This window comes from Lactuca saligna, chromosome 8, assembly GCF_052625555.1.
Source record: "Lactuca saligna cultivar CGN05327 chromosome 8, ASM5262555v1, whole genome shotgun sequence".
Classification (NCBI taxonomy): Eukaryota; Viridiplantae; Streptophyta; class Magnoliopsida; order Asterales; family Asteraceae; genus Lactuca; species Lactuca saligna.
This window is the reverse complement of record NC_136424.1, coordinates 4,377,403-4,393,086: the sequence shown is the minus strand read 5'-3', so window position 1 is coordinate 4,393,086 and position 15,684 is coordinate 4,377,403. Positions and strand designations below refer to the sequence as shown.

Sequence of the window (15,684 nt, the reverse complement as noted above, 5' to 3'; positions counted from 1 at the left end):
TCTCATTCCCATCTTCATCAAAACACCACCGCTGACCTTGCCTCCCTCGGGCTGCCTCCGACGTCGTTTCCCTCTCCGACGTAGAAAAGAGTCTCCTTTGTGGAGAACGGAGAGGGCGACGATGCTTTTTTGCTTCAAAGCTTGACCAGAAGACGGAAAAATTGTTCTACACCGCCTATATCATCGAATGAAATGATGCACCGCCTTTATTATCTTTCTCCCGTCTTCTTCTTTATCAAATCTATTCTCACAGTTCCGACAATTTCCTTCTTCCTCCTCGCTATGAACCCACACACCAACGAAAGTCATTTCCGTCGTAGGCTTCCAATCCACTTTTCTCCATAGAGCCCACCTTCCGCCTGCCACCATTTTCAGATTTTCGATCTCCAACTATAGCGTTTACAAGTCTGCGACTTCATGTAAGGTCCATCTTCTACTTCAGGAACAATCGAATTGTCGACTACGACGCCCCCTGTGCTTCTATTCCTCTTCAAGCATCAACTGCGTTCTTCCTGTGTTCTCGCCAAGGTACGTGTTTCATTCTGAATCGATAGTTTCTATTGGTAGTTGTGGGTTTTTGATTCCATGCTTTCAATTGGTGGTTGTGAGTATCCCTGCATGTTATCCCGATAAGTAGATTTGTGATGCTTTATGTTCTGACAGCATGAGAGGCAAACTTTCATCCATGAGGTTAAAATTTTGACTTTGATTTTATTGATGCTCTACTTTCTTATATATTGCTTATATATAGGTTTCGATTTCAGGATATTGATTGAGTACGAAATTCTTTGGTTGATTAGGAGTGCAACCCACTTGATATGGAGATTTAAAGGAGAGATTCACTGCGCATCCCAATTGTTCGATGAAATGCTTGAACCAGGGTATGTTGATTGTTGATGGATACATGTGATTATTTATATTACCGACTGATTCTTGTGGTAAATAACATGTGTTCTTTAAGATATTTCATTTGATGGGTGATTTTTGCAAATGTGAAGATATAGAAAGGTCATTTTTTTTTCTTCTGGATACATGGCAAAAAGTTATTGTTTGTGAGTTTAAGACATAATATTTCCGAGATGTTAATGCATCGGACCACCGGTTCAATTTTTGCAATAGGTAATAACACCGATTTTTTTTTTTTTGCTTTCCATCTAACTGATTTCCAAGCACATGATTTCTGATTTCGCATACTTATTATGTGAATGATTGTTGAATCCGATTTTAAAACTAAATTTGCAGATTGATTGGTACTGATTTCTGATTTTGAGAAGGTTCCCTCTTAATTCATACAGATGCAAATGAAAGAAAAATACCATTTTATAGGTACTAGAAGCAGGCAATGACAACTACATCTAATTGAATATCTTGAACATGAAGTAATTACATACAAATTCATAAAATCTCTTAGTATAGTTAAATGTTTCCTCCTTAAATATTTCACTTCCCTTCTGACAATTGTAAAAGATTATTGTATGCACATGGAGAGTTTTGAGAAAGATGTAAATAGTTCCTTTCAAAAAAATAGTAAAAGTTAGTTGTATAAATTAGCTTTTTTTTAAAGATATTTTTGTACTTTTTAGGATTTGTACGTTAATATGATTAATTGGACTTTTTTCTATATACTTTTAACCTTTTTTTTGTAGGTTACAATTATTAAATGTTTTGATATCCTGCAACTAGAAAGCCTCCATACAACCAACAATATCAAGAGGTGTTTAGGTTTTAACAACATTTTGAGAGAGATTTCCCATGGATCTAAATAGCACCGTTCCCCACGGTCATGATCAGCTAGCAAAAGTAAGTATGACATAAAACATACAAAAATTATTTTGTTTGTTTGTAGATTGGTAAGGTAACTTAACAATTTTCAATCATCAATGCAATACTTCACTTTTTTTTTTTTTGGGCAGTCCCTCATAATACTGCATTAATAGTAACCCATGTTTACAGACCGCCAAAAAAAACTAATATTTAGTTCAATTAAACTAAAACATTGATACTGACCAATATACCCTTACATTTCAAGAAAAAGAAAGTTAACAATAGTAATGAATTTTTTTACAGGATACGACTCAAGAAGGAAAAAAATGGGTAAATAGGTAAACAATTAGGAAAAATTACAATTTGGAAATAAATTTCTATTTAATATGAAAAGTAAATATTTATGTTCTTGTAACAAAGCTACAGGGAAGGTGATTCTAGAATCAGTGATTCTAAGTTCCAACAACTATATACCTACAAGCCCTTATTATTGAGAATTAAAATCAACTTAAATCTAAACCTTCAAACAAATAGAATTACTTTATTTTTTTCCCACTTCATAATTATGATTTTCAAATGGTATTTTCAGACAATTTGTCACGAGACACCAGGCTCAGGTAGGGCCCATATGGATGCTGCAGCTTTCAACCAAGTATTGTTGAAATGGCTAACATCTCCTACGTTTTGGTGAGGTTAGTTACTTAATTGGTAAATGAAAATTTCAACATTTCACTTTACACATATTAAATTAATATAATGATGATCTCTTACTTAGAAAATGATTCAATTTCGTTTTATTTTAACTTTTTTTAGGTGATGAAGGTGATGAATACTTCCTTTGCTAAAGAAAGACCATACAACAACATCCAAAGGGTTTCATGGGAAAAAAATGGTATTTCTTGTGTGTTGGGAACGCCGATCTGGGGCAACTGACTTAGCTCCTTCATACCCCCAAAACATGATTTACTTTCGACCAAACTGTATGCTGTTGAAATTTGAAAGCAATTTTTATCATACACATAAACTGTTCGACAAAATGCTTGAACCAGGTTTATGGATTTTCTTTCCAAAGTAGCTTTTCACATTTATTGTAGACTAACTGATTGAAAAATATATATCAACAATCATATTGTTTGCTTGAATAGTAATTTATTCTAAAATTTGCATGATGACATCATTAAGCCTTATTCATAATGATTGACATGCCATCAGGATTACTTGAAAGAGGCTTCCTCTTAATAGGAAATTTCTTTAGCCATCTACAAGTATGATCAGTATATTTCATAACATTCCACGTAACATTAAAGTTTTTTGGAAAAATATTACCGTTTCAGTTAATACTCTTTTATCAGGTAGTGTTGGCTATCGCCATCAGAGGTAAACATATATTTTCCTCACTTTACCTTGCTAGAGAACAAGGCGCGGAGGGCAATATTGTAATTTCCTTCGGGGAAGTATTGATCAAATATCTTAAATACATGTTATTTATGTTAAAAAGAAAACTAAATCTTTTGTTTTTATTTATCCGATCCACGTGACTAAGCAGTTAGCAATGTTAGAAGCTCCTGAACTCCAATTCACAAACTTGTCGGTTGTCATAACAACTACTACTGCCCAAATGGTAAAAAAAATACTTTTTTTTGTTTTTATTTATCTCTTAATAAGCCTATATATTCATAACTAATAACAGATATAAAAATATTCAGTTTTTGTGTTTGATGGATTTCATTATTTCCATGGGAGGATAGAAAGAATTAAATTTCATGATATAAAAATATTCAGTTTTTGTGTTTGATGGATTTCATTATTTCCATGGGAGGATAGAAAGAATTAAATTTCATCCTGCCTTTTCATTGAAAGACCAAAATACTCTTACTATATACATATTGAAACAAATAAGAGACAAATAACCACTTATACTTTATTTTTACGGATCAAGCCATAAAAGTATCACATATTTTTCTTGTTTAACCCGTTTTGACTTTTTGACATAATATCGCACATAACAATGGCCAGAATGGTTTAATTTGAAAATTACTTTAAAAGTTGATATAACAAGTCAACGAGAGTAAACTATGTTGCTACTATTTGCAATTTACCTTATTAACATTTAAATTTCAAAAAATGTCATTTTCTATTGTAAGTGTAAGTTTGTATTCTTGACAAATATAATGACAGAATTGAACTATTTTTCAAAATTCAATTCATATTTTTTGTTTTTATGTAAATATCTATAAGTGAATGTTTACTTACTTCAACCAACTTTCATGTAAGATATAATCATGTCTTATTTTTTCTTGAAAGTTTATAGAAATTTGAAAAATATATGAACTTCGTGAGGCTGCATTTTAAATTTTGATGATTTATTTGAAAAATGTTTTTTAATTGCGGTTTTTATCTATGTTTTATGAGCAGGCTCGGAAACAAATCTGATGTATTTTCAATTTTTTTTTTATCAATACAAGGTTTGTCAGTTGTTGGCTAATGTTTTGACTTTTATTAGAGGAGGTTTTTGCTGACAAGAAAAAAAAAAAAAAAAAACAAACACAGCGCCAACGGCGCGTATGATTCACCTCTAGTTATTATATTGAGTAAATTAAATGAATTGTACGAAAGGTATCCCATAATTTTTTCTATTTAAATAATAATCTTTTTAAATAAGACAAGAATCAAATGCGTAGGAACTTTTTGAGTTAAAAAAATATGGACCAAGCACATGATAAAAAATATGGACCAAGCACATGATAAAAACAAACAGTAGGAACTTTTTGAGTTAAAAAAATAAGTTATGGACCAAGTACGCAAATTACCTCAAACCATAGGACCATTCATGTAATTTACTCAATTATATTTAAATAAAACTTTAATATAAAATATTGTCATAAACATGCATATCCTTAGAAGCAAATTTATTAGAAGCTTTGAACTAAAGAGTTATTGTGATTATAAGTATGTAAAGTTGAATAGTCACAATATTAACGATTGTTATATGTAAAGTTGAATAGTCACAATATTAACGAATGTTAACAAATTCTTATTTTATGGGCAAAACCAAATCAGGAAAAGAGAGAGACCTCACCTAAAATTTCTACTCTGAATGTTTGACTTTTGCAATTTCATCTTAAGTTATGATCATAATATTGAAATGACAAAAATATGTCCCTGAAGTAAAGCTGTGATCTGAACATGATTTCAATTAAATCGGCGACAACAGGCAAAAAAATCAATAAAATTATACTACAAATCAAATAATAGTCTAAGATATGAAAGCAGTAATGTACTTAATAAAGTTCAACGACTTTTAGATCCAAAATAAAGTCCAAAAGATAAATCGTTTCTTATTAAAAAGTAATTTTTTTTGTTGTAGTTTTCTTCAAAAAAAATTGATATTTAATAATGTATACCGACAAATAATGTTTTACATGAACGATATGAGAATAATTAACGAAGAGACCCGCAAAAGTCAAAAAACAAAGCATAAAAAACAATAATGTTAATTGATAAGTTCCATAAAATTGAACTACAAGTAGTTTTTTAAGAAATAAAATTTCAAAAAAATGTAAACACACATTTCATATTTTATTCAAGTCAACTCTTTTGTGTACAATTCAGTGATTCACATACAACTCATGCAAATTTCAACTCGTCACATTGTTTGCGTCGATTTAAATGTTCGTTGTAGTTGGTACAACCAATGGCATGTTAAATATGAGCTAAACACCAAACATGCTTGTTTCCACCAATAACATTTAATTTATGAATGTCTTTCCGAAAGAGTTAAACGACATATATGACTATATGATATATATAGCAATTAACAACAATTGTTGAATTCATTATTATTGGCTTGAAACACTTTATTAAGACCAATTAACCGGTGTTTTTTATGCGACAATCAAGTTGTAATGAATTATAATGGAACAAAAAATCGTGTTTCTTTGAATATAATTAATAAGAACGATATTAAGTATTTATTGTTTTGCATTTTCTATTGTAATAAATAAAACGATATATTATTACAAAAGACCTTGATTTATATGATTTTCAACAAACTTTTTTTTTATCGGATTTCGAAATTATAACTAATTTATATTTTTGTTGGGTTCTAAAAGTATTTAAAAATATTTTTATTATAATTTTATTTTGAGCCTTTATGATATTTAATTATTTTGTTTTTGTACAAAAAAAGTAATAAACATATTCTCTTTTGACTTTTTTAAACGGGCACACAATATACTTCTGCATGTAACTTATCAAGCAAAATATTTTAATTGGATTAAAATTTACTTTGTAGAATAATGTCTTTGACATAAATAACTGACTCATTTTATATTTTTAAACCAACCAAACATAATAACAAAATACAATAAGTTAATAATCTATTTCTATTATTTTAGATCCTTTTACATTTTGTATTTTAGTTTTGTATGATTTTATTTATTATAAATTATATATAAAACAGATTACTAAAAATAACACCAAGCGAGTTTAAATATGCCAATTATGAACGGATCAAGATTTAGATACAGCATCATATACAAGGTCAACTCAAGAAGTCAAGTAAATACCCCATAAATTGTCGGGGGTATTTAATATTTATCGGTGCCCATTTGTCAAATTCTTGAATATCTTTTAGTAACATTATTCTGATTCTGACTAATTAATAAAAATAAACGAAAGCTGAAGTAGTTTTCCTTTCAATCTACCCATATAAATATCCCAAAATATTACATTTTTAAGCTAACACAAACAATAAAACAAACCTTTTTAATAGAAAAAATAAAATGTGTACACAAAATATCTTGAACATGCTTTCATGCCTACAATTTTCCTCCATCTAAATCCACCGATTCTTTTCGACGACTCCTATTTTTCAATAATCCATATAATTTTTTAAGTTCCTTTCCTGTATGACCATTTTCCATACAAAATATACCCGTTTCACTCGACTCCTCAGCGGTTCTTGTTGAACCAGTGGAAACCAATCTTGAAGGCAAATCCACTAACCCATCAATAGAACCGCTATGGCTCAAATTCCGTTGAGCTCCGGCTGACCCGGTAACTGAACCGTTTTGACTTAATTTATGAGATAGTCTGAATTTCCCACTTAATCTGCTATCATGGTTTGTTTGTAAAGCATTGATAACCGTTTTAAGAGCTCTTGTGGGTGACCCCCGGTTCGATATCATGATCTCACCGATCTCAGCCGGACTCAAGCTCGCCCCGGTTTGGAAAATTTCCTCAACTTGTGGGAAAAGCTTGTGTTCTTTAATCCCTAAATGACTATTGGCAAGATTTTTGAATGAAGAGAAATCACATAAGGGGAAGTGTATGTGAACGTCTATTCTCCCAGGCCTTAGAACCGTTGGATCGATCTGATCTTTACTGCTGACCGTGAAAACCATTACGCGCTCTTCACCACAACATGAGACGATCCCATCCATGAAATTTAAAATTCCAGATAAACTCACAGCCGTTGATTTCTCCACCAGATACCGGTCCAAATCCTCTACCACAATCATAGACTTGCTTGTCGTCTGTAACAAAAGCAGTTTCAGATCCGAATCGCCGGTGATCTTCGACATATCCACGTCATACACGTCATAACACAGAAACTTTGCCATTCCAGCGATAAAGCTTGATTTTCCGGTTCCCGATGGGCCGTAGAGTAGATAACTTCGTTTCCAGACACGGCCGAGACGGTGATAATATTGCTTCGATTTCAAAAACACTTCCAAATCAGACTTAACCTTGTTCTTGAACTCGGAATCGATCATTCCGGTGTCGATCGTTGCCGGATGTGTAAACGGAATCGATTTCCATCTCCCGTTCTTCTCCGGTTCGTTTTCGGCGTTGATGTACAGTCTGACTTCGTTACTCTTCTGCTCGATCTCATCCGCGACTTTATGAATGTGTTGAAGGTACGTACTTAAAATCCTCCGTTTCTCCTTCCTTCGTATCTTCAACACGAAACAATCCTTTTCGAACTTCCAATAGACTCGGGATCCGAGAAACGAATCGGGGAAGACCTGGTCGGCGTTAATAACGAGGGTAATCTCGTTTGCCTTGTTATTCCCGGAAAACAGATTGACGAAATCGGAATCACCGGCGGAAGGTAAGGAATTAAGATAGAGTAAAACTTTGTGATGAAGTTGATTCTCCTGCATATATTGATTGAATTTAGGAATCTTGTAGAACTGGTGCGCATGAAAACACTCCTCCAAAAACCGCCATCGATTTTGCAGGAAGTGTCCGATGGAGGTCCTCGATAATATTCGAGGAACCAACAAAAAACCAACGACCAGAGCTAGCAAAAGTATGAGAAACATGATGATGTATGATAATGAAATTAAACCCACATGAACTAATATGAAGGAGGGTTATAAAGACGAGGAGGATGACGTTTGAAGGCTTAGAAAGACGGCTATGCCGGACTAAGAACGGGTCAAAAGGTGGGTCGGATCAAAGATGGGGTTTCGTTTGGGAAACGAAAATACTTAATTGGAAAAAGGAAAAGAAAATGAAAATAATGTAAGCGTGTGGTAGCTACTCGCCTAATGATGATAATCATGTGCGTATGGCTGTCATACCAATTAGTTGAAAGGGGGGTGTGGCCTGTGAAGGCGTATTTTCAGGGTACAACTCATGATGCACTGTATTTGTATTTAATTGCATGTCCAGTACTCATAATTATACCTCCATCTGCCTTCCTCCTCTTTTTTCCAAATATGATAGGGTACTAACATAAGAATAAGAATAAGAACTCTTTAATAATCGCCGGATGATAAAGATTAACAATTACAAAATATTTTGTAATAGAGTCAAAACTGATTGTAATTTTTGAATTACTTTACGTAGTAGGTAAGGGAATCATTGGGAGTTATGGATTCCTTTTCAATCAAACGCTTCTATCCATACTTGCAACCCCGAAAATCATTCCCCCATCATCTCCTTTCAAAACCGAATCCGAATCGATCCCCTTTATGGATTTATAGATGCCTCATTTTTCTATGCAAATATTTATCATACACAAAAAACAATTAGTAATTATGTTTCTCTCCAAACTGATAGATTGTATAATTTTTTTCATCAATAAAATGAAAATGGATGCTTAACAAAATGTTAAAAGTTTTTTTCTTTTCTACTATCTTTACGTTTCTTTATAATCTTCTGCTCGTCCGGTGTTTTTTTTTTTTTTTGGTTATACTCACAAATTCATATTGATAACATGACAATCACAATAAAATGAGTGCTTGGCTTGTTGATTAGACTTCGTGACTTTGTCGGATCATTCAGATTCTTGGAAATGGAATTTAGGTAACTCAACTGATTTCACGGATAACTCCGCAAGAGAACATATAGAAGATGTTACAATGGAGTTAAGTGCTGTTATGACTAGATGGTCTAATTATATCCCGAGGAACCTTAATGTATTTACTTGGCTAGTTTTGTTTATTCGGATTCGCACTAGACTTAATCTGGTAAGTAAAGGTATTGATATTCCGTCCATTTTGTATCTGATTTGTGCAATTTTCATGGAGGAAGTAGATCACGTGTTTGCGGTCTGTGAAGTGATGTCCCAAATTTGGGCTCTCATTTCCATTTGGTGTGATGCCATCCATCCCCCACCCACACACACTTTTATATTGTCTGTATAAAAACGCGGTGATTGAAACGATTACTTTGACGATGTGGTGGACTGTATAGAATTATCATAATGCCTTGGCGTTTGCCTCAAAGAACACAAACAACTATAAATATCTTTTGCTTGAATTTTCTCTTGAACGAATGTTGAAGGAGGACAACAACCTAAGGTACAAAAGGTGTTTTGTGAAAAGCAAGCAGCTACCCGAACTTCAATGATTGAAGGACATCTGAGAAAAAAGTTTTATGTTTGCCATAATACGATGCTAAGTTTTTACTTTCCTTTCCATTCTACACACTCTGATTTTCAACGGAGGTCAAAATGCAATTATTTTAATTGGGTTGATGAAAGAAATGAGAAAGAATATCATCAAAGAGATGCCGTATTTAGAATTGAAGAAATGATGGAAGGGATGGGAAAGGAAATTGAAAGTTGCAATAAGATGAGGGGGTTGATGGTGAAACAGATGAACTCTATTCTTGAAATATACAAGTAAACATGTCTACAAAATTCCTTAAATAATAATCTCAAGAATTCAAAGAAGTCATTGTACTCCATTAAACCAAAATTAACATCATTTATTGTAATGATCGTAGGATCATTGATATTTCATTGGGTTAATGAAGAAACACCCTAAGTAATGTACATTGATTGTACTCAACCCATCTATCCTTAATTGATTCGAAGACTTCAGTGCGTTTGTTGTAAGGATTTTAAAATTAGGGTTAAAATATTGCCGTAGAGAGAATTCAAAAGCATGTATGTTGTTTGGGGTTCGATGGGTAGTTACTTAGTTAGGGTTTGTAATTATTCAATCAAACGTTGTTAAGGGGTTAAAGGTGAAGGTTGAGGGGTTACCAACTTGACCTTGAATTATAGTTAAAAAAAAAATAACAAAAGTTAGTGTGTTACCTTCTTAAAAAATAAAATCCATTTGTTGTAACGTTTAAGATATGTTGAAATGTTTATTTCTCAGTGACAACCCTGAAATATTATGAGTTAATGGGCCCAGCCCATGTGAATTTGCAGCCCACTTAAGAAAATCGCAACCCATTAAATCTCACTTGCGATTTCAATTACTATTAGAGTTGTTTCTTAATTTGTGGCTTTTTTTGAAAAAAAAAAGTTTATATGATTAAATGAAAATTTTCTGTTTCTTTATTAATGTAGTTTGAATAGTATGATTTTCTATTAGAATTTGCATTCAGTGAATGATGATGACCATCCCTTCAAATAAGTAGGCCACGAATGATCCAGAACCCAGCTAAGCCAGACCCATCAAATTAAGAAAGTAATTAAATAACCAGTTCCTACTAATTAACTACTAATTCGTTGGATATTTGGCCAGAATTTCAAACACCTATGAAATCAATACCTTTGAAATCAACATGGAAAAAGTAATAATATATGATGATATTTTCAAAAGTTGGCCAAAAGGTAGGCCGTTTATCAAAAAGAGAAATGATAAAAAAATAACTCGGTGTGTTGTATTGTCTATTCAAAGAGAGCAAAATGGAATTAAATAATTATAATACTCTTATTATGCTAACTAAAAAGTAATGATGATGTTAATGATAGTATGGTGATGGTAGGGTTTGGGCTTGGTATCATTTTGGTTTTCAAGGTTAGTCGAATATTAGAGATAAAATAAGCTGATATGGTTCGTGTAACTATCTATTTTTGAGTAAAGTTTATATAAGATCGGAGGGATACGTGTCATTTCTTACCATATTTTTTTCATTGTTTTTATCATAAAAATGTGTTTTTTTTTTTCACATACTAGGAGTGCTACCATACTTTTTAATAATTAATTTTAAATAAAAATTTCATTTTTAATAAAAAAACATAACATTTCATTACTTAAAAAAAATTACATTGCATTAATTGAAAAAAAAAAACATAACATGACATTAAAAAAAAATCTTAAACACTTCGATTTAAAAAAAAAAAAAAACTAGAAATCATAAACCTACAAACTTTAAAGAAACACACACACACACGCACATCAAACGATTAAAAGTAGCTAAAAATTTAAACCTACTTAGCATAATGTTTTTTGACGTCGGCTTTCATTGCTATAACAACTTCAAGCTCTTCTCTGGTGATGTCTGATGTGTTCATCATTAGTATTTTCATGTCACTATCTCTTTATTTTTGAAGCTCCCTTTTGGAGACAGTTTGCAAAATTTTGTTCATTCTTTCTTTTATATCTTTCATATCGTCCCCGATTTCTTTGAAGTCATTCAAATGTGATGCTTTGTCTTTTCCTTTGCTTTTTTGCTTTTTTTCCTTCCCATTGGTCGGGAATGTGGTGAAACTTGAACGAGTTCATCCTCGTTGAGGTCGAAACCAACACGATCGTTTTGAACAACTATCGATATGTTCGTCAGATGATTTGCACACTTGCCATCTTTTGTTATCTTTCACGAGATTCTAAAAGTCAATAAACTTGAAAGCCTTCTTGTTTTCCTTTTGGTATACTTTTAGAGCTTTCTTCTAAATTACTTCATCACTTTCTCTGCTTTTCCATTTATGTGTTGTTATACAACTCATTATACAACATGACTACAATACTTAGGAAGCTTCATTCCATTGTGGAACCTTTTTGTAACCCGCATCCAAAAATGATCATGTTTTTGGTCTTTTCCTGTCGTCGCATCTTCTGAAATATCGATCCATGATTATGCCAATACAAACACTTATTCGGGATCCCATCCTTTAGCCACTGCCTTCTTTTTTCTTTTATTTGGTGCTCGAGTGGGTTGAGTTTCTTAAACGAATTCAGGTTCGGAATCAGAAATGGGTGTGTGTGGTTGTGATTGTGTTTGTTGAACAAATTCGGGTTGAGACAAAAATTCAAACATATTAAAATTCGGGTTGGTTATGGTTTGTGGTTATGATTGTGTTTATGTTTGTGTTGATCGTTGTGGTCCCTACCTCCCCTCACATCCAATCAGGTTTTTTTGTCTGCTTCAATTAAGAGTTTAACCACAATAGTTTGTAAGAATTGACAACTTTAGTCCCTACCCCCCCCCCCCCCCCACATCCAATCAGGTTGTTACATTTGCTTCAGTTGGTCACTTATACCCTTCTTCTAAACCTTCCCGATCCTTCCACCACCGCTTCCTTTTTTCTATCCCAAATAGAGTCATTCTCCAATTCTCGTTAGATATCTTTGCCCTACTCTGCCGGTTATCTCAAACGACCTTTGATTTTGCATCTCCCTTGCCATTCAGAAGTTATAGTTTATATGGAATGGGAAGAAGAAGAAGAAGAAGAAGAAGCAATCAAAGGTAAATTCCTGCTAGGGTTTAAATATGTCGAAACTGGCAATGGCGATTTGAGGTTCAATTTTGATCTTTCTTGAAACAATTTTGTAAGACTCCGCTTCAATTTTGTTTTCCTTTCTTCGTCAAATTCATTGTTATGTTTTACATTTTATCAGGTCTGTTAACTTCATGATTTTTAGGGAAGAATGATAAAAGTGGGTAAATTTCTTCTATATTAAACTTGATTACACATGTATAATATATAGAGAAACAGAGGAAGGGTATTTTAGGAAGCTAACGACTATTTACACAAGTAAATTACAATATCCCTTAAATTTGGGATACTTCTTCAATCACAACTGGAAATTAAGAGACTCACATCCATACTCCCCCTCAAGTTAGTGTGTGGATGTCTCTAACACCTAGCTTGTCAAGTGAGTCATTGAAATTTTTACTGGAGACTGCCTTTGTGAGAATGTTGGCTAACTGATCCTTTGATTATCGAATGGAAACCGAATGACTTTCTCTTCTAGATTTTGTTTGATGAAATATCGGTCTATTTCCACATGTTTGGTACGATCGTGTTGAATTGGGTTGTGAGCTATTTCGATGGAAGCCTTGTTATCACAAAATAAATTCATTTATGAGTTTGGAGGGAAACCAATCTCAGTTAGGAGCCTTTTAAGCCAAAGAAGTTCACAGAGCCCTTTTGCCGTACCCTGAAACTTAACTTCAGTACTAGACAATGCTACCACCTTTTGTTTCTTACTTCTCCACACAACCAAATTACCCCCCACAAATGTAAAGTAGCCTGCGGTCGATTTTCTATCCAAAATATTCGTTCCCCTGTCAGAATCAGTGTATCCTTCAATATTTAGGTGGCCATGCTTTGAAAACATAATTCTTGTCCCCGATGATGACTTTAAATATCAAAGGATTCTAATTACTACACCATATGATCTTCACTTGGGTTTTGCATGAATTGGCTTACGACGCTTACGACATAAGACAGGTAGATGAGCTTTCCTACTAATCTTTGATATCTCCCTTTTTCGGTTGGCACTTGATCTAAATATTCCCCAAGACCATGGTTTTGTATAATTATATTAGTGTGTCCGTGGGTTTACAATCTAGTAATCCCATCTTCTTTAACAAGTCTAAAATATATTTCCGTTGAGAGAGAAAAATGCCTTTGTTTGATCTTGCTACCTTGATTCCTAGAAAATACTTACGTCCTCCTAAATTCTTCATTTCAAATTTAGTTGATAATTGCTCTTGAAGTCTCGAGATTTCTTCAACATCATCCCCAGTGATTATTATGTCGTCCACGTAGACTATCAATGTTGCCACCTTGTTTTTTCGCCTTTTTAGAAAGAGATTATGGTCAACATTACTTTGGTGATAACCGTACCTCCTCATTGCTAAACTCAACCGACCAAACCACGCTCGTGGAGAATGTTTTAACCCATATAATGCGTTTTGTAGCTTACAAACAACCTTGTTTCCACTTATTGTCGTATATCCAGGAGGGACATCCATGTAAACTTCCTCTTCAAGGTTTCCATGTAGGAACGCGTTCTTCACATCAAGTTGATGCAATGGCCAATCCAAATTCGCTGCAAGTGATAGTAAGACTCTAACCGTGTTTAACTTAGATACCGGTGAAAAGGTTTCTGAGTAATCTATGCCATGTGTTTGGGCAAAACCTCTAGCGACTAATCTCGCCTTGTATCGATTAATTAATCCATCAACTTTATATTTTATGGTGAACCCCCATTTGCACACACTACCTTTTTTCCTTCTAGTAAAGTGACTATCTTCCATGTATTGTTCTTCTTTAGAGCATTTAATTCCTCTTGCATTTCCTGCATCCACTTTGGATCTCTCAAAGCCTTGTCGACACTATTTGGAGTATGACAGGAAGATAAAGACTGACTGAAAGTTTTGAATGACTTAGATAGACCTTGAGTAGGTACGTAATTTGCAATTGGGTACTTAGAGCTTCCCCCTTCTTCATTTGGGTTGTACCTATTAGGAGGTTTTCCATGATTGAGTCTAGGAGGCAATACAAACCTATTATGTAGGTTTTGTAGGAGTTATTTCCTCAGGAACATTCTCATTCGGGGAAGAAAAGTTATTATTTTCAGATTCTTCAGTTTTAAGTTCACATTCGGTTTCTAGTGCTTCTTTAACTGGTTCATTATTTTTAATCACATCATCATCTCCATTTTGATCGGTTTCTCCCCATGATTCACCACCACTATTTTCACCATTATCTTCATTATCACCGGTGTTTTCATGTGATTCATCATAATAGCTATCTTTATTTCTACAAACAACATCATGTGGGTCATTACTATGATTCCCACCAGTAACAGAAGCCAATAACCAATTTAGCTCTTCAACTTGCGTCTCCCTCTAAAGAGAAAATTTGGTAATCTCCGATGAGTAAAGAATTCTAATTCCAGAAACGTAACATCCATAGTAATATATGTTTTTTTCATTATAGGGTCATAACATCGAAAACCCTTCTTATGTAGACCATATCCTAGGAAGAGACACCTAACAACACATGGGTCTAATTTTGTACGTTGATTCTTGTAGAGGTGTACGAAAGTGTAGGGAGTACTATGCTTTGATAATGTTCAAATGTTGTTCCTTAACCAAGCAGTTATAAAAGCTATTTTCAGATATGGTATGAACTATACAAAAGGCTTATGTAGTCAAGATGGGATTTGTTCCTCTTATGTGTTGAGAGTTAGACATCTAAGGTGCCTTACCAAAAGTTGAACATCTAATGAGATTGATTATGATCCGAATCTCATGTTCAACATGATGTCTGTAGCAAAGGGATAACTGATAAACTTACTTTATACACCAATTGTAGCTTTGAGCCTTTTGGGAATTGGGTGTTGATAGAATGGCACAAATAGTCGTATGATCTTAGGGGCAGCGAAATGTTGCTAGATGTTCACCACTATCTATATCAGTCTAATATGAGTCTTG

The 15,684-nt window shown here is 33.4% G+C and overlaps 1 protein-coding gene and 1 long non-coding RNA gene across 3 annotated transcripts; one reads left to right on the top strand and one right to left on the bottom strand.

Moving 5' to 3' along the window:
* Window positions 1-534: 534 nt before the first annotated feature.
* On the top strand, window positions 535-2,938 carry LOC145013248 (uncharacterized). Of its 2 annotated transcripts, XR_013664891.1 has the most exons (6): window positions 535-690; window positions 765-881; window positions 1,647-1,800; window positions 2,068-2,102; window positions 2,354-2,456; window positions 2,578-2,938. It is a non-coding gene; the product is annotated as an uncharacterized LOC145013248 (long non-coding RNA). The 2 variants fall into 2 exon arrangements; XR_013664890.1 differs by lacking the exon at window positions 2,068-2,102.
* Window positions 2,939-6,440: 3,502 nt separating this feature from the next.
* On the bottom strand, window positions 6,441-8,391 carry LOC145009306 (AAA-ATPase At2g46620-like). The gene has a single exon (XM_078968007.1). The coding sequence runs from the start codon at window positions 8,091-8,093 to the stop codon at window positions 6,585-6,587; it is 1,509 nt and encodes a 502-aa protein (XP_078824133.1). The 5' UTR covers window positions 8,094-8,391; the 3' UTR covers window positions 6,441-6,584.
* Window positions 8,392-15,684: the final 7,293 nt, after the last annotated feature.